The sequence below is a fragment of the Rutidosis leptorrhynchoides genome, chromosome 2 (genome assembly GCF_046630445.1).
Source record: "Rutidosis leptorrhynchoides isolate AG116_Rl617_1_P2 chromosome 2, CSIRO_AGI_Rlap_v1, whole genome shotgun sequence".
In the NCBI taxonomy this organism is placed as follows: domain Eukaryota; kingdom Viridiplantae; phylum Streptophyta; class Magnoliopsida; order Asterales; family Asteraceae; genus Rutidosis; species Rutidosis leptorrhynchoides.
The window spans coordinates 100,681,063-100,701,611 of record NC_092334.1 but is presented as its reverse complement, the minus strand read 5'-3'; the positions used below and the strand labels follow the sequence as shown (position 1 = coordinate 100,701,611).

Sequence of the window (20,549 nt, the reverse complement as noted above, 5' to 3'; positions counted from 1 at the left end):
ATATCCTTTTTATATTAATAATATATATATGTTTCATATGTTCATTTTGTACATAAAAATATTAAATTTTGTTATGTTATATGTATTAAATATGTTTATATATAAATATCATTTATTTATTAAAGTAGTATTTTAAGATAACATTTTAAGTGATAACAATAATAATAATAATGATATTACTAATATTAATAATAATGATAATACTAATAATGGTAACAATACTGAATACTAATAACTATATAAAAATAATAATTTTGCTGTTAGTGATAGTTATGATAAAAAAAAATTAATAATAGTATAATAATAATGATACTCATGACAATATTAATAATAATACTCATAATAATGTTTCAAAGTTGTGTTATACATACATATATAATCCATGAGTTTAAATAGATTTCATACTTATTCCTAATATTATCTATTGTCAATACTAATGATGTTATTTCTATTTATATCATACTTATCGTACTCATGTTCATAATATCATCCATAATCTTTAATGTTAATAATAACACTAATATTAATAATGATAATAATAATAATATAATGATATTAATAATAATATTTCATTTTAAATCATTATTCAATTACAAGTATAATCATCTTTATAATCATATTTGTATTTATAATCTGTATATGTATATAACCTTAACTAATAACTATTTTTACTTATTCATAACCATAATCATAATCATAGTAATACTAATAATAATTATAATTATAATACTAATAATAATAATAACAATAACAATAACAATAACAATGACAATAACAATAATAATTTATAGAAAAAAAATGATAATAATAATAATAATAATAATAATAATGATGATAATAATGATGATAATAATAATAATAATAATAATAATAATAATAATAATAATAATAATAATAGTAATAATAATAATAATAATAATGATTTTTACTATGTAAAACTACCTTAGAAGCCCATTTTAAAAAGAATTGTACCAAGCAAGGATCGAACCCGAGACCTCTCAAAACCCGACACCATCCCTTAACCATTCCTCCAGTTTATATTTTCTGATGATAATCAGATTCTAATTTATTTAAACCGTATTTTTGTTTCTTCTTTTTCTCCTTCTTCTTCACTGATTCAAGTCGACCAGGGCACTTCAAATCTCATGATAACGAATATGTGATATTATTTAGGACTTAATATTAACATATAATTACTTATTTGTGATTAATTAGTTTTAAAAAAAATAAATTGAAAATACCTGCTGCTGTTGCTCGACGGTATTAAGAGGAAAGAAAAAAAAATGATCTTGATTTCGAGCAAGTTTTAGACTAAGCTTATAACATGAAATAGATTGTAATACACTCCTAGAAACTCTAAGAATTAACACTTTCAACAGAAACATTAAAACGAAAACGAATTTCGCGATGAACACAAAGTTGACTTTTTGAAATTTGAACTTTGACTGCCAAATTCGTACTCAATATAGAGAATTGAAACCTGAGATTTTGAGGAAAGATTCATTTCATGAATTAGAAACGTTCTGCATTTATGGATTTTGAAAATTTGTTCGAAATCGAAATATGACCAAAAAGATGGATAACAGAGTTATCGAGCTGTGATATTATTTTTCTGTTTTTATCTTCATGAATTGCAGTCTGTAATATTTATGATGGAATGGAATAATTGAATTAAATTAGTCACGGGTTGTTTTGTAGTACATCATGATAAGAGTTTCCATCAGAATAAAAAAAATCGAATCAGATAGTGAAATAAAACTGATTTTGGCTTATATATATATTAATACGCGAAATTATATTATTAAGTCTTTTATACTATATATATATATATATATACATATATATATATATATATATATATATATATATATATATATATATATATATATATATATATATATCGTATAATGTAGCTGTATAATTCATCCTATTTATCTGTTTTTATATATTTAAGTATATATCTGTATTCATATAACGTATATATATCTGAATTTATGTATTATAATTAATATTATAAATATAACTACAATAATAATATCACTCTTAATATTATGAATAATAATAATAATGATAATATAATAATGATAATAATACTATTATTATTAATATATCTATAACATTTATAAACATAATATTATTGATAATAATAATATTAATTATAATAATTAAAATTTATAACCATAATATTATTTATAATAATAGTATTAATTATAATAATACTAATATTATTAATGATAATAATAATATTAGTAATAATAATATTATAACAAATCATACATATCAAACTTTATATCTAGATGTTATATATTGAAAAAATAATACTTTTAGTAATACTGATTTTATTATTAATATTAATAATGATAATAATAATAATCACAACTCATACATATCCAATCTCATTAAATTAATAATATTAATAATACATATATTAATATTAATATCAACATTAGCGAAAGTAATGATCATAATACAACATTTATACTTTAACTTGTAATTACATATAATATATTAGATTTACATTTCATTACTTATGTAATACGTATTCTATAACATATTTGAATATTTACATTTATATATATATTTTATATATATTTCAATATAATAATTATCAATATAAATCATATATATTTATATATATTCATTTCAATAGTAACTTAATTATTTTATTTATCATTTTACATTTTTAAATCCGATTGATTAAAGTGTATCTCAAAATAATATATATAAACCCTTATATTTATTTTGATATATATATATATATATATATATATATATATATATATATATATATATACATATTTATTTACACACAATTGTTCGTGAATCGTTGGGAATAGTCGAAGGGTAATTGAATTCATGAAATAGTTCAAAATTGTTGAGACTTAACATTACAGACTTTGCTTATCATGTCGAAATTATATAAAGATCAAGTTTAAATTTGGTCAGAAATTTTCGGGTCGTCACAGTTTTAACTCCGATAAACGTGTAAACCCGATCAGAATTTGGATTTGCGAGGGTGCAAAACAATTAATCGGATCAATTTACTTAATAGGATTGGGTAAATAATATCTGAGATTAATGAACTACCAGAATTCAATCGTAGTGTGAGTAAAATGTTATATATGATTTTTACATAGTAGATTTACAGTGATTGAGAGTGTTCTTTTCCGGTAACTTCCACCCGAATCCTTCATATCCGGCTTGCCTTGATTATGTTCCATTCGAAATTCTTCTTCCAACTTATCATTTGCTTCTTCTAGATTTGCACTTCTTTGACTAGCGTCGCCTCCATTCATTAGCTTGCCGGTCCTTATTCGTTTATAAAATAGATAATATATATATATATATATATATATATATATATATATATATATATATATATATATCAAACTACACATTATTTGATACGGATCTTATAGTCATATCATTATTATTATTATCGGTTTTAATGATGTTATTTTGCTTAAAAAAACTTGTCCTCTTTCTCTTTTTTTATACGAGTATTTGTTTATTGGGAAAATTACTTGAATGGTCCCTGTGTTTTACATCATATTTCGTCGGGAGTCCCTGAATTTTTAATTTGACTTGATTGGTCCTTGTGATTTACAAATGTTACGTAGACGGTCCCTCTGCCAAACGTCCGTCCAAGTCAACCGTTAAGTATTAGCATGTGCCAAGCACATGAGGGTAGTTTTGTCATTTTACCTCGAAAAATTACTCGAGTGGTCCCTGTGTTTTACAAAAATTACTGAATGGTCCCTATGTTTTACAAAATATTTCAAGCAGAGTCCTTGTGTTATTTTTGACTTAGGTGGTCCCTGTGTTTTAGATTCGCGCTTTCTATCACGTTTACGATTCACGTTTCGGTTCACGTTTTTGATTCGCATTTTCGATTCGAATTTTCGATTTCATTTTGTGTTATCGAATCGTGTTTTGGGTTCGCTTTATTGTTTAACATTTTTTCGCAAGTTCGTTTCGTGTCTTCGTTTCATGTTTTCAGTTCTCTTTTTCAGTTCACGTTTTTGGTTTGCGTTTTCGATTCGCGTTTCAACGCGTATTTTCAATTTTACTCCTCGTTATCGAATCGCGTTTTCGATTCCCGATATCGTTTCACTTTTTCGCATTTTCGTTTCGTGTTTTCTTTTCCGGTTCGAGTTTTCGATTGGAATTTTCGAAAAAATGTGAAACCATACCGGGAATCGAAACGCGATTCGATAACGAGAAGTGAAATCGAAAATCCGCGTTGAAAATGTGAATCGAAAACGCAAACCAAAAACGCGAACCTGGAAAAAAGCTGAAAACGTGAAATGAAAACACGAAAAAATATGAAACGATAAAGCGAACCCAAAATGCGATTCGGTAACACGAAATGAAATCGAAAATTTGAATCGAAAATGCGAACCGAAAACGCGAACCGAAACGTGAATCGTAAACGTGAAATGAAAGCACGAATCGAAAATACATGAAATTTGTGTAAAACACAGGGACCACCTAAGTCAAAAAATTACACAAGGACTCTACTTGAAATGTTTGGTAAAACACAGGGACCACTTAAGTAATTTTTTGAGGTAAAATGACAAAACTACCCTCATGTGCTTGGCACATGCTAATACTTAACGGTTGACTTGGACGGACGTTTGGCAGAGGGACCACCTAAGTAACATTTGTAAATGACAAGGACCAGTCAAATCAAAATAGAAATTCAGGGACTTTCGGCGAAATATGATGTAAAACACAGGGACCATTCAAGTAATTTTTTCTTGTTTATTTACCGGTGGTGTTTCAATCATTTTTTTACTTTATAAATACATTTACACGCGTAAATAAATCAACCCCATCGGACACTTCTATTGCACACGGGTCTCTGCAATCGTCGATTACGCCTCCGGTAAGCAAATCGTACACTATTTCATATACCAACTTTTGAACGATTTGATCGTACTTGATATCCGATCACTCTTGTTTTATTTCCTATTTTAATCTCTCAAATCAAATTTCATTTATACCATTTCAAGTGTAGTACGTGCTGCGTATTTACGTTAATTTGATCCTATTTGCAGTTTAGGGTTCATAGAATTAGGGCAGCTTTCATTCGTATCATATAAATCAACATCTGTTCCGAGAAAGGTTTATAATTATATTTAAAATCCTGTAAAATCTGTGGTATGTTACATAACAGATTGTGATATCCATGTGTAGTAGATTAGATTGCACCTGTTAGCAGTACAACATCAAAATATTAATAAGAACTGGTTCATGTTGTTTAATCCATGCTTAAAATTATGGCGAGGATGCATTTTGTGCCAAAATTTCTTACTGATGTAACCCTAAATACGGATCACGTTAACAAAAAGCTTTTGTTGTCATCAGGACTCATTAGTTATTGTAACTTGCATCAGGATTTGATAGGAAGTCATGCTTTAACTCTGAATACGTACCTATTATATTAGGATAAGTTAATCAAAAGTTATAAGCTTTTAAATCTCTAATGTACACACTTCATCTTGCTAGATATACCTAGTTTGTGATAATGTAAAGAAATAGAGCTATAACTGTCTGATTTACACGATGTGCTGTTAATTAATCTTGCTTAACATTTAAGTGTTTAATGTATGTCTTTACTGTTATTTTTTCACTTTTTAGCTATTTGTATGATTACTGATACCAAATACCTCTAATAGATTTGGCAGCTACATTTCAAAACTCTAACTAAAAGCTCCAACTCGATAGAAACGCTCACTTGTACTCGCTCTTTCATGGAAGCTGATAACACTAGCGGCAACCTTCCCGGATCCAATGACTCACCACCCCAATTCCGCCACCACCACGACCACACCACCACCTGTGTCAACTGTGGTGGCACCACCGCTTTCCCGCCACCGCCAACATGGTCCGAATCCTCTCCTCCGCCAGTCTACCGCCCCATTCGTGCCCCCGCAGTCAATCTCCCTCCCAACCATAACACCCAACAAACCATCATCATGACACCAGTTCCTCAAGCACAAAAAGTCAATCCCGTCTCCCCACCTTACCACTTCCAAACTCCAACTAAAATGATCCATTCCGAGGACGATATCCGCCGTTTTCGTGACTCCGATACTTGCAAAAACTATCTCGGCTTTATTGTATGCCTATCTGAATCCATTTGTGGCCATAAGATTTCAGATCCTTGTCATACGTCTCCTACCATCACCTGCATCGTTTCAATCCTACAAACCCTAACTCAATTTGTAGACGAAATCCCGCCTCTCCAACAATCTGCTCGATACGGTAACCTCGCCTATCGGGATTGGCACAACCGTATGACTGAAAATGCCGATTCGTTTATGTTACAGTTTCTACCCCCGGATCTTCATTCTGCTACTGTTGAGCTTACCCCTTACTTTACAGATAGTTTTGGGAATTCAAGTCGAATAGATTACGGGACTGGTCACGAAACAAATTTTGCTGCTTGGTTGTATTGTCTTGCAAGATTGGAAATCATTAAAGAAGAGGATTATCCAGCTGTTGTGTCTCGGGTTTTCGTTAAATACCTTGAATTAATGAGGAAATTGCAGCTGGTTTATTCATTGGAGCCTGCGGGGTCACATGGGGTTTGGGGACTCGATGACTATCATTTTCTGCCTTTCATATTTGGGGCCTCACAGTTAGTTGATCACAAATATATGAAGCCTAAGTCTATTCATAATGATGATATACTTGAGAACTTTGCAAACGAGTATATGTATTTGCAGTGTATTGCATTTGTAAAGAAGGTTAAGAAGGGCCCGTTTCCAGAGCACTCACCTTTGTTGGATGATATTAGTGGCGTACCGAATTGGAAGAAGGTGAACAGCGGGTTGCTAAAAATGTATAAGGTGGAGGTCATGGAGAAAGTTCCTATTATGCAGCATTTCCTTTTTGGCTGGCTCATCAAATGGTACGTTTAGATTTATCATTCTCTCTCATTCGGTAATAAGTTTGTTTTAGAATATTGTTTATGAAATTTGTGGCTAGTTTGAAAATTGTTTACTGTTTCTATATAATTTAAGCTAATACACGCAAATTTTAAAGGATCCGTGTAGTAAGTTTAGTTTGTCTCAACACTATTGGCGTTGTTTATCACGCTAACAAGAATTTGTAATAACAGTACATAGTATAATTCATTTAAGTAATACATAATGCACCTGGAAATTGGTTAGGATAGGAATTACTCTCAGTAGTACATAGTTTTGTAATGATCCAACTTTTATCTAATATATGGGCAGGACTATCCTTTCTCATGGCCGGACTTTTATTAAAATAGATCATTGTGGCCGGCCAGTTGGAATTATTCATTTGCGTAGATGACTATAGTTTACTTTATCTTTATAGATTGCTTAAGATCCAGTATGATAACGGAATAGAGCATAAACACATTATATTTACTAATTCTGATATGATGATAAACATCAGAACCCTGAAAATTTTGTTCGAGGGGTTCCCTTTGGTTACAGCTAGATAAGAAGTTTATAACTTTGTATATTCAAACAAGTTTATAAAGTTAGTTTGCGCCTTAAAGGTGTAAAGTTTGGTTTTTTCATAGCATCTGCAAGTCTTGAGTCTTCATTCGCAAATGCAGTTGTTTACTACTCGTGTATTAGTATATGTGACAAGATGGGCGGGTTGGTAATGTGTTGAGACATGTGATGATCAGTACATACAGGCAGTGACTAGTAAAAGCTGATTTTCCCTTGTGATAATTTATATATATTGTAAACGTGTTATCTGTAATGGTATTAGTAGAATAATAGTCTAATTCTTGTTACATAAACTAGTTTAGAAAGCTGTATGCCTAAAAAATAGACTCTTGGGTCGACATTCAACCTGTTCAGACTGTCTGTCCTGTTTCGTTTTATCTGTATTTTCATGACCTGTTGGAGATCGAAGCACACTTTAATGTGACCCTTTCAGATGTAAAGGGTTTAATTGCTATCTCTGCATGCGTGTGACACTAATGGTGTGGTTGGTTGGTGTATTAGGAGGTGGGGAATTGGAATACTAATACTTATGATTGTTGATGCTTGGTTTGTAATAAAGGAATACGTGTATGTGCGCGCGGGCGTGCGCATGCGCATGCGTGTGTTTGTTGTGTGTGTTCTGTGGTGATTGCATTCTTAGTATTCCCTCTACATTCTCATTTCCGTTTCCTGATTCTAACCAAACGCCATTAAGTTTCCTATTCTCATTTTTTAAGAGTTAACCTATTTGACATTTTGTTATGTTGTATTCCATTGGCCAAGTTCCTTTCTCCAGTTTGTTTTTTGTTGTGTTTTCTCTTATTGCCAGAAGTTTGCATCTTTTTATTAATTTTTGTGTTACTTGATACTTATTTAATAATTATATCTGGCATCATTGAATCTGCTTATGTGTAGTTGGAGTATATTAAGCTGCACTGGACTCTTTAAAACCTTTTCACTTGCTTTTTTTTTTTTTTTTTTAATAATATAATTTAAAACTGAACAAGATTTTAACTATTATTCTTGTAAGTCTCTTGCAAGGCATAAAATTTTTGAAGTGCGTTAGTTTGCTACAATGATAGAAGTTTTTTGACTAGAAAACTGAATGCATTTTAATTGAACGCTTCCGTCGTATGGTTCCTCTTGTAGGCTGGTTTGGGAATATGATTTTTTTATGAGAAGTCTTTCTTCATGACCAAATCGTTAAAAGTTACTGAATGCATTTTCATTTTCATCCTATTAAAAAAGAACAAATAATCATTGATTTTTTTTTTTTTTTGTATAATATTGTTGCATTGTACGATTACTTTACTGTATTGTGAACAGAATAGACGAAACATATTACTATATTTTCACAGATTGTGTACCAACATTATAAACTAAACATACAACTATCATTTTACGTATTGGTTATTTGGTCCTTGTAAGTTGTTGTTGCGATGAGCTAGTACCGAGCTCGAATGACATTGATCATATCGCGTCTTAAAAACTGTGTTGTCAAATGCCACACATATATAGCCATCAGAAATAACTAACCACCTCTACATGACTACATATATTCATGACCATGTACCCACTGACATGTCAAATTTATGTTTTCACAGGGTCGAGGATGAAGCTTGAAGACCAGAATGTTTCAAGCAGTATGGATGCTGCAGATGATATTGAGAGCGACATCTAAAAATCGTGAGTTTTTAAATTAAAATACTGAATGTGAACCACTGCTTCTGTAGTTCTGTAGTATTGGTGATACACATCTCAGTGACAGAAATACTCGATGCATTTACATTAGTTGGTATCTTGTATACAGTTGATCTTTGTGGTTCAACTTTAGACATTTTGTGTCTTTATAATGAGTTTGAACATAGGTTGATGAATATGTTTTTGAGTTTTCAATAACATATGCGAGTTAGAATATTTGTGTTTGCCTGTTTCATATGGAGTTGTTGGGCCGTTTGAATATGTGATCATTCTAACAAAAGTGTTGTTTTATACAATCTGCTACTGCTTTACTATCAAGATTGAATAAAACTTGGATGCTGACATAACAACCTACTCTATTTTGATCTCTTTTGGTTCATCTAAAACAAATTCTACATACAAATCCTTAATAGCAATGACAACTGTGGTTATCAATGGTCCCATTATCGCTCCCTGCAAAAGTTGTATCATCAAAGAAACACGTTAGAGATCACTAATCGTAGTCAATAATGCTAACTGCAAACTAGGTAACCATTTTTGTTCTGATGCATGTAAACCGGAAAACCCATCAACCTTTAAAAACTCCGATTTAAGTAGTTTGACCCGATAACCAGTCAAAATGTTGACTACACAGTTGACCTTTTGGTATCTCATGACCATGTTAACCTTTTTAACATAGTTTTTGTCCAGTTAACCCCCAAACACAATTCAGAGTAAAGTTGGTATATATATGTTATATGGGTGATGATCCGTATACCAATAAATATCCGTACACCACTAAACATGCTTTGTAGAAGTTGTAAGTATAACACTCTAAAGTAGGTTCAGTGGTGTGGTGTATAGATAAATTTTTATGGTGGTCCCTATGTTATATACCTCCAGTGCAGAAGGAAAAATTGCAACTCCACCAATGATACTAAGCCCGGTGAGATACGGGTTATGACCCGGTATATGCTCTTGGATCTCACAATTACCGTAGACAATAAGCACAGCATGAATAACTGGCTTACAAATAGCCACTATGTACCTTCCATCACTAACTGCAAAACTGCAGGTATCGTTGCAACAACGTACGGAAGCAACGGAAAAAACGGGCTAACAACCGCAAGTAAAGTCGACAGGTACACGAAATGAATATTAAACAATCTTAACAAAAGACAAGTAAGACACCCTTGAAAAAAGCAATTTCAGCAGTACCCAAACGGCCAAAAGTATGCCCGAAATCGCTTTATCAAGTACTTCAACACATCTCGTTCGTGCATACTTCGATATAGGAAGCATACGCATCACTTGTTCTGTCACCCCACTTGAATCTGACGTTATAAGAGCGTACAAGACCCAAATAAAAACCATCGCCTGCGAAAGAAAACTAAATAACCCTGCTGCACCTGTCACAATCGACTCAACTATCACAAACACAAGCTTCGTACTACCTCCTAATATCGATTGACCAGTTGTTAACACGCGTTGAATCACATCTTTACCTTGATAAGCAATAAGTTTCCCCTTCTCTATAATATCTTTTCTACTAATCAACACTTCTTTAAACAACGCGTTAACCTCAGGATAAATTTCGCCCCATTCACGATTTGTAACCCGTCTTCTTAAATTCAAAATCTTTTCAGCAAAACGGGTTGGTTTTGCTAATGCAGTTGAAGGTGAAGAACAATTAGTAGAACGTTGTGCCATTATATGTTTCATTTCTTCAACGATTTCAGTCATGTTATAGTGCACCGCTAAACTATCAATCTGTTCATAAACAGTTCCATAAAACTGCGTCGTATATTTAGCCAACATAGCTCGAATATCGTTTTCACCTATCCATTGAGCCGCATAATTACTTTCTTCAACGCGTGATTTAATCGAATAAACAGCATCTCGCCCTTCAACACCAATTTTATACGAAAAGAATATCGTAGCCATTAAACTCCCAACAATCATTCCCATAATCAATCCAATCGCTACAATCGTCTCCAACCTTTCCAAAATCCCGCGTGTTAAAAAAGCTGTACGTGGCGTTCGTTTAAAACTATATCTTTTAAACGAGGAAATCGTACAACCAAACTCACTAGAAGTAAGCATAAACCCTAAAAATAGCAATGTACTAGCACCAAGTCCTCCAAATTGTTCATAAGCCATAACAAAAACCCATAAAGACACTAATCTTCTTAACAAAATCAAGAACCCGTTCCTTTTACGTCTAGGTACCTTGAACCCTCTTGTTTTGTGACCGATGATTTTGTATACCAACTCTTTTATTTCAACCATAGTACCGATAAACGCTCTAAACACAAACACCGAATTGGGGACAGCAAGAAATGTATCGGTTAGACCCGATTTCAACGGTCTGGACCAGAACGAGACTAGAGTACGGTGAATAACACGAAGAGGGATGGAACAGATAACGGCCCAAAGTAACGGGCGAAGATAGACATCGAGTAATCTGCTAACACCGTATAGAACGAAAATAGCGAAAGCGACACCTGCGTGGGCCATGGCGATGTAAAGCGCCAGGCGGACTTGGGGATCGTCCGTTAAGGATGAACCTTCCATGTCGGGATCGGGTCGGTGGACGGGTTTGGATGGAATTTGGGTAATGGGGCAGGTTGTGATCGGAAAATTAGTTAGTTATGGCGGTTGGTTTGAGGTAGTTGATTTTTTGGTGGGAATGTAAAATGAAGCGTAAATGTAGCACATTTGAAAACTGAATGGACAAATGAACCGGAAATGTAACCATGACCATGATGTCATCATGGAGATTGACACGTCATTTTTTATTTTTATGATTAACTCATAAAACAATGTCACGTCATTTTTATTTTTAAGATTAACTTACAAACAGTGCCACGTCATTTTAATTTGCAAAATCACATAAATTTCTTCATCAGCGTCACTATCAGTTATGTTGTTGCAGATTTAGCTTCGAAACCCTAATTCCCAAATAACGACGAGATACAGCTGCTAAATTTCAGGTATTTTGTTTATCACTCCCTCAACTGCTATACTTATCAGTCATTCTCTACTAATTTTTCTTATTGATTTTTGTGTTAATTGTTATCATGTCATAGCTTCGAAACCCTAATCCCCAAATAACAACAATGAGTTACAACTACCTGCTAAACAGATACAGCTGCCCAATTTTAGGTATTTATCTGTATCACTTCAACTGCTATACTTATCACTCAATCACTATTAACTTTTCTTTTTCATGCTTGTGTTAATTGTTATCATGTTTGTTCATAAATCATAATCATAATTATTATTAAGTGACATACATAATTGTTAATAAATTTCACCATACTTATAGTCAGCTGTGGAAGCTAGATTTTTTTTCACCGGGGCCTAAAATCTTTTCAAAGGACGTAGCAACTTTTTCTGGGCAAAATATGAAGGTTTTGGGGCAAAATATGGAGGTTTTTGGGCAAAATTTGGAGGTTTTTGGGCAAAATATGGAGGTTTTAGGGCAAATTATGGAGGTTTTGGGGCAAAATATGGAGACTTTGGGCAAAAAAAATCCACTTAGGGCAAGATTGAAAAATCCAAAATTTTTGCACTAAACATTGCAAATCCACTGGGGGCGGGTGCCCCTTCCTGTACCTTCTAATTTTCGCCCCTTCTTATAGTTACTTAGCGGGGTTTCAGCTCTATATTACTAATTACTAATGCTATTAAAAAAAAGTTTCTGTAGTTCATATGCAATTTCTTCGTAGTTGTTACACCAATTTAGATTAAATCAAGTGTTCGAAATTCCATAGTTAAATTTTTTTTATTCATGGTTGCTTTATAAACTTGTAGCTAACATTATATATGCTTCGTGTTAATATTATTCAGTTAAATCTTCAGGATTATGCTCCTGTTAGGAAAATGCAATCAACTTCTTCAAGCTCCTCAACGTATTACGGTAAATATCAACGTTAGTTTCCGATTTTATTCTTTGGATATCGAGTGTGAAATCAGGAGAGTTACCAAAATCATCAATGACCATCCATTTCCTGACCAACCCATTCATTCCACACTTTCACAAATAATACCTACGACTGCCATTTCAACCTCATTTGTAGAAAACGTTCTTGGCCGTCTTTTTGCAACTCACTGTAATGGCCTGAAAGCGTATGAATTTTTCAAGTTCTCTCTTCAGTTTCCTGAATACCGTCCTACTTCAGATGCATTTGAAAAGACACTTCATATATTAACTAGAATGCGTCATTTTAATAAGGCTTGGGAGTTGATAGAAGAAACTCATAAAACACACCCTTCGTTGATTAGTCTCAAATCAATGAGCATCATGATATCAAGAATTGCAAAGTTTCATTCTTTTGATGAAACCCTTGAAGCTTTTGAGAAGCTGGAGGATAAACTATCTGATAACAAGCAATTTGGTACTGATGAATTTAATCTACTGCTTCAAGCATTTTGCACTCAAAGGCAAATGAAGGAAGCTAAATCAGTATTTAACAAGTTCTATAATCAATTCTCGCCGACCACCAAAACAATGAATATTTTGCTTTTGGGATTTAAAGAATCTGGGGATGTTACTTCTGTAGAACTTTTCTACCATGAGATGATTCGAAGAGGTTTTAAGCCTGATATTGTGACTTACAATATCAGAATTGATTCTTACTGCAAAAGGGGTCATTTATTAAACGGGTTAAAGCTTCTAGAAGAAATGGAACAGGCGAACTGCCTACCAACATTACGAACTATAACCACTTTGATTCATGGGGCGGGGATCGCGCAAAACGTAACCAAGGCACAAGAACTTTTTGATGACATACCTAAGAGAAATTTAGTTCCAGATTCTGCTGTCTACAACGCGTTAATAAACGCTTTCATCAGGTCGGGAAATGTGAATTCTGCAGCTAGATTAATGGAAGAAATGGAAGCGAATAATCTTCTTCATGATAATGTTACATTTCATACAATGTTCTTAGGGTTGATGAAATCAAGTGGAATCGAAGGTGTTCTCCAGCTTTTTCACAAGATGATTAGTAAAAATTTTGTGCCAAAAACGCCAACAGTAGTAATGTTAATGAAACTTTTATGCAAAAACAGTAAAGTTGATGAAGCCTTAAGTTTTTGTAATTACTTAATTGAGAGAGGGTATTGTCCACATAATCATGCCATGGACATTTTATTGAGTAGCTTGTGTAAACATGGTAGGGTAGAAGATGCTTTTGAGTGCTCTGTACAGATTCTTGAAAAAGGGAGGCATTTAAGTAACATTAGTGTTCGTGTTCTAGAGAGGTGCTTAATGAAGATGGGTGATAATGATAAGTTAACGAGGGTCGACCAGTTAATCAAGAAACTACAAACTAGTTTACCTGCATCAAAAGGGCATGCTATTGGTGTTTCTAGCCTCAATTAGGCATGTGTAGCGTCAGAGTAAATTTCACCGGTTGTATTGTGTGAGATACGTGCCATGAATGCTCATCCTACGACTTGGGTTTCAATAATAGAATATTGCTGTGAGGTATGCTTGTTGTCCGTTACATCAAGTCCTTGTGTGCTTTTAATCAGGCTTTTAAAAGGCATAGACATCATTGTATGTATACCTGACAATTGAGACCCATACTCTCAATGACCCGTTTGGACCCATTTGGACCCATGACCCGTTTCAACCTGTTACCCAACCTGACCCATTTGGATCCTTTTAAAGATTTGACCTGTTTGACCCATGGCCCATTTTAACCCAAAATCTTTTTGACCCGTTACCCATACTAGCCAAACCTGACATATTTGCCAGGTATCATTGTATGTTCCATTATTTGTTGCATAGTTTCTGATCCATTTGTCCCTGGTTTTTGGTTTTCTGTCTGCTAGAAAAAGAGGCACTAAAGATAGCCGCAAATATGACACTTTGGTGTAACAAGAGGAACTACCAAACCACCAACACCAAACAACATCGATTCTTTGAAGGCGTTAATCTCCACAACCTGAAACCACGAGGCTTATTGTGATTGAAATACAAAGGTTTCCAGGTAAAAGGTTCCGACGATAATCTTGTATCTGATCTATTAAGAGAGTGACTAGCATATTTAACGGTTGTACTTTACGTATATATTTTCAAGTTCATAATGATCATTGTAGTCAAGGGGGGATTCTACTTGAAGACCCGTAGGGTCCCGTGACACCACTAGTTTGGAAATTGTTTTTACAATGTACTGTCCGAATTGTATAGGACACCACTAAATTTAACTATAGGACCTCATACGTTGTTCGGATTTATAGTTTTCAAGGTAAACAACCACTGAAGTACCTTTCAAATATAATTAGTTTTGAAAAAAAAAATGGGGACCCCTTTGAGTTTCGATCCCGGATTCGCCAATGATTGTAGTTGCTAACATAATGCGTAAATAGACCCAAATTGAGAATATGATGGTTCTTTTTTCTTTTAAACTTCCACGCTCTTGGGTAACATATAGTTTGCCAAATTCATTAGAGACTTGTGTTGGCAATCTATGCACTTTCTTTTGTATGTGTTGGATTTTTCACAAATTATGATACAGTGACGTATTTCATAACTTATTTACTAGTAAAACATCAAAATAATGAGATTTAGAGGTGTTTGTTATATAAGCTTACATGTAGGGATGTTCATCGGTTCGGTTTTTGGTTTTTCGGTTTATTCAGTTCGGTTTTTTTTTGGTTTTAAAACTTATAAAATCAAAACCGAAAACCAAACCGAAACCAAATTTAAATATCAAAATCATAACCAAAAAATACTAAAAATAAAAATCTTATCGAGCATAATCTTACATATAAATTTGGAATAACGTTTGTGGATAAAATTTAATTATACAGGGTATATAACATGTTTATTGTTTAATTAAAATGCAATAATACATCAAATATAATATAAATATATAAATATTATAATTATAAATATGTTTGGATATGTTATTAATTTGAATTCGGTTTTTAATTCGGTTTTCGGTTAACCAAATTAAAAAAATTTCAAAACTAAAAACCAAACCAAAAACCGAATTACGAATTTAAAAAATTCGGTTTGTTTGTTTTGTTTTTTTTTGGATTCGATTCGATATTCGGTTTGATAATAAATGGTGCACACCCCTACTTACATGTACAACAGCAACATATTCACTTTTTCCAAATATTATTATATATAATATATAATATATAATATTGTAGTATATAAATATAATATAGAGCAGCTGAGGTTTATACTTTTTATAATAAGACTAACATATTAATGAAAGTTGAATGTAAATCTTGTATAAATCATTTTCTGGGTTTAGGCCTTACGGGCACCACCCATTACATATACACCTAGTGGCAAATTGTTGAGGTTGTTTTGACTTGTGGTCCTTTTGTGCATTAGAAAGTTGAAGTCAATGATGATAATATCTTATGAAAAGTAAACGAATATGGTTGTTTCAATCGTGAAGCTTTGTGCACCATACTCGGTTTCGACAAGTGGTATATATCTCTTGTAAATATCCGATCTTTTGACTAAGAGAGCGCGAGTTTCCATGTCAACTTTACGGAAGATGAAATGTCAAGTGTGATGCATCAATTTGCTACTTTGAATATGAATCATACTATTAATGCTATTATTGTTATGATACCACAAAGTCAAGATAAGGTGGCTATGTGGATGTCAATTTTGTATACAGAACTTACGCATGCAGAAGAATAGTTATTTGCACAGTAAACTTTGCATTATAAATAAGGCATCCATATTTGCCATTCAAACTTGTACCTAACTTTCATAATATAGAAAGTTTCTTCATCTTATCTTTATTCTTTATTCATATATACATATATTAAGAAGTCTTTGCTAAGATCAGCCATAAAGGTTGTTATAAACCACTAGAATTATAACACGTTATCAGCACGAAGTGCTCCGTATAATCAAGGTTTATCTAAGCAAGCACAAGTCACTAATCAAGGTAAGAAATTCCTTAACGATATCTTCTATTATTTATTAGTAAGGTAAATATTATTATCATAAGTAAAATTATATTTATGTAATCTAACTTTTATTAACTTCACTAACATTTATATTTATGTTATTTAAGTTATATATGGTCGGTTATACCGCCTGAATTATATTTATGTAATCTAACTTTTATTAACTTCACTAACATTTATATTTATGTTATATATGGTCGGTTATACCGCCTGAATTATATTTCTGTAATCTAACTCTCCAACAATGATGATACATATATCAAATTAATAGGATATTAATGCAACGTTTTAAATAAACTATGAAATTAAGACAAACAGTGAGAAATGTTCTTATTATTTCTCAATTTCTATCATTTGGGCTGACTTCATCACTTCAAATGAATTTTTAATGTAAATTAGGATAAGTGACAGGTTTACTTTAATCAGTATCTATCTTAGGTGGGCAAAATCGGTAGGTATAAGTTTTTAAATTTGGCACTTATGGCCAAAAGCTACCAAAGATGGTGCTGTCACATCTAAATAAGTATTTTTAATGCCTAGATGATAATACAACTTATGTGGCATGCTTCCTTCAAACCTTCCTAAATCAACTATAATGACCTATTAGCATATAATACGAACTCCCTTAAATACTTCAATACCACGAACGAGCTAAATTAAGAGGAAAAAAACGTCCCTTCGGTTATTTTCATAGTTCACTAGTTATTTTAGTCATAGAAGGATTTGGGATGTTAGTTTTGAAAGTAATCACATTATATTATATTAACTAAATCAAATCAAAATCAAATAATAAAGCACAATAAAACGTTGTATCGTACCTAATGATTAAATGTGCTTCTAGTAATTCACATAGTAATGATCAATTATCAAGGTGATGAGTGTTTGACTAATTGACTTATTCAGATAATTATACACCATCCAGGTTACCCTAACCCTAGTAATTGATGTTGCAATTGTTTTCACAACACCACAATCACTTGTAAAGATCATTAGTTAATCTTGAGCAACAAAAACTATGAGTGGCTAATTGTATACATAAAATTTACATATCACAAAAATAGTAACTAAAATCAAGAAAACACTCACTTTCTTGAATACATGAACATCTTCTTTATCTCTACAAATAAGTCCCAAAAGAAAAGAAAAAGAGAATGAATCTGTTGAAAAATCTTGATTAAATAAACCCTGAGCTACCTTGAGACTTGAATAGTTTGAATTTTCTAAGATGTCTAGCTTGTTATGTATCACTCATAAATAAATGGTTTTAGACCATAACGCATATGTTTATTAAGTGTTATCTTTTATGTACTTCAGATTTTAACTTGTTTGCAGGTAATATAATTTGATTAACTTGGTGAAATATAACTCATTATTTGCTTATCTTATTTAAAGTTTTAGTATGAATCCTGCTGAAATACAACATCAATTAAATGGTAAAGACCTATGTATTGCAGATAGTGGTAACATACACACTATGATCAAATCTAAGAAATATTTCATTGATTTAAATCAAATGAAGGAATTAAAATACTATATCAGGTCTTGCAAACTTGATATAAGGAAAGAAAAAGGCAAAAAATTCATATTACTAAATGGTACGAATTTTCTGATAAACAATGCTTTGTTTTCTCCCAAATCAAAGAGAAATTTGTTAAGTTCTCTGATATATATGATTATCAGTCAATGATAACCGGAAGTGAGAAATACCTATGTAGCACCGAAAAGCGCATATGATTAAAAGCGCATATGATTAAAAGCGCATATGATGAAAAGCGCAGCGCATATGATTAAAAGCGCATATGATAAAAAGCGCATATGATAAAAAGCGCATATGATGAAAAACGCATCGTATATGATTAAAAGCGCATATGATGAAAAGCGCAGCACATATGATTAAAAGCGCATATGATGAAAAGTGCATATGATGAAAAGCGCAGCGCATATGATTAAAAGTGCATATGGTGAAAAAGGATATATGATGAAAAGCGCATATGGTGATTAATGAAAAACACATATGGTGACTAATGAAAAGAATATTGAGAAAGAATCACCAATGCTTCTTGAAAGAATTCAAGGTTATATATATGGACCAATTCATTCATCATGTGGACCATTTTGATATTTCATGGTTCTAATAGACGCATCTAGCGGATGGTCTCATGTTTGTGTGTTATCAAGCCGTAATATAGCATTTGCAAAGTGTCTTGCACAAATTATTAAATTGAGAACACATTATTCTGATTACACCATTAAAAGGATGAGACTTGATAATGCTGGTGAGTTAACATCTCAAGCATTTAATGATTATTATATGTCTACAGGGATTGTTGTTGAACATCCAGTTGCTCATGTGCATACACAAAATTGATTTAACTGAATCAATATATAAACGCTTGCATCTAATAACTAGACAATTGGTAATGAGTACAAAACTCTCAATATTTATATGGGGACATGCAAAATTACATGCTGCGACATTTTTTCATATTAGACAAAATGCAAGTCATAAATATTCTCCCCTACAACTTGATTTTGGCCGAGAGCCAAATATTTCCTATTAGAACATTTGTTTGTGCAGTATATGTTCTAGTTGCACAACCACAACGCACTAAAATGGGTCCTCAAATGAGGATGGGGATATATATACTGAATATGAAATATCTTCAATTATAAGATATATTGAACCCATGACAGATGATGTTTTTACAACACGTTTTGCTGATTGTCATTTAAAAAAATAAAAAAAATTATTCCCTATATTAGGGGAGAAAGGAAAAATAAAGAAAAAGACGCTTCATGATGTGAACATCAATTAAGGTATATAGAATTCGCACAAAAGAATGCGAAACGAAAGTTTAAAAAATAATGCATATGCAAGAACTTGCAAATTAATTACTTTATGCATTTAAAGATACAAAAAGAGTGACTAAATCATATATAATAGCAGGAAATGCTCCAGCTCGAATTAAAATTCCAAAAGCAGGAAATAATGTCACTCATGAGTTTTTGCCACGTCTGAAACGTGGAAGTACAATTGGTTCCAAAGATAAAAATTCTCGAAAAGGAAAATCAGCTGATAATAAGGTAAAAGAAAGTGTTCAAGAAGAACCACAAATCAATATTCCTTCTGCAGAGGATATTGATAAATGTAAATACATAATTTGCGATAAATTATGCAATATTATGAACCAAAATGAAATGAAAAATCTTGATGAGATATTTTCATATAATGTTACAATGACATCATGAATAAAGATGATGATCTGGAACCAAAATCTGTCATTGAATGTCAAAATAGACATGACTATATACGAGCTGAATTGGAATTGCTCAATAAAAGAAAAGTTTTCGGATAAATCGTTATCACTTTTAAAGATGTGAAACGTATGAGATAAAAAATGAATTTTTATCACAAAAAGAAATGAGAAAAATGAAGTT

General features: G+C 32.2%; 2 protein-coding genes, 1 long non-coding RNA gene and 1 pseudogene across 4 annotated transcripts; 3 read left to right on the top strand and 1 right to left on the bottom strand.

The window, feature by feature from the left end:
• The first annotated feature begins 4,845 nt into the window (after positions 1–4,845).
• LOC139891231 (uncharacterized) lies at positions 4,846–9,403 on the top strand. 2 transcript variants are annotated; one of them, XM_071874178.1, is made up of 3 exons: positions 4,846–4,888; positions 5,682–6,919; positions 9,083–9,403. In XM_071874178.1, exons 2-3 carry the CDS (start codon positions 5,757–5,759, stop codon positions 9,099–9,101), a joined length of 1,182 nt encoding a protein of 393 aa, XP_071730279.1. In that variant the 5' UTR covers positions 4,846–4,888; positions 5,682–5,756; the 3' UTR covers positions 9,102–9,403. The 2 variants fall into 2 exon arrangements, with proteins under 2 accessions (XP_071730279.1, XP_071730280.1); XM_071874179.1 differs by lacking the exon at positions 4,846–4,888 and adding an exon at positions 5,061–5,163.
• A 127-nt stretch (positions 9,404–9,530) lies between these two features.
• On the bottom strand, positions 9,531–11,732 carry LOC139888134 (uncharacterized; annotated as a pseudogene).
• A 326-nt stretch (positions 11,733–12,058) lies between these two features.
• On the top strand, positions 12,059–15,466 carry LOC139891230 (uncharacterized). Its single transcript, XR_011773588.1, has 4 exons — positions 12,059–12,151; positions 12,248–12,323; positions 13,023–13,080; positions 15,000–15,466. It is a non-coding gene; the product is annotated as an uncharacterized lncRNA (long non-coding RNA).
• Positions 13,245–14,649, top strand: LOC139891229 (uncharacterized). Its single transcript, XM_071874177.1, has one exon. The coding sequence runs from the start codon at positions 13,378–13,380 to the stop codon at positions 14,542–14,544; it is 1,167 nt and encodes a 388-aa protein (XP_071730278.1). The 5' UTR covers positions 13,245–13,377; the 3' UTR covers positions 14,545–14,649.
• Positions 15,467–20,549: the final 5,083 nt, after the last annotated feature.

Bases quoted from the DNA above. Each gene is read 5' to 3' on its own strand.
- LOC139891231 (XM_071874178.1), top strand. From the start codon at position 5,757: ATGGAAGCTGATAACACTAGCGGCAACCTTCCCGGATCCAATGACTCA.
- LOC139891229 (XM_071874177.1), top strand. From the start codon at position 13,378: ATGCGTCATTTTAATAAGGCTTGGGAGTTGATAGAAGAAACTCATAAA.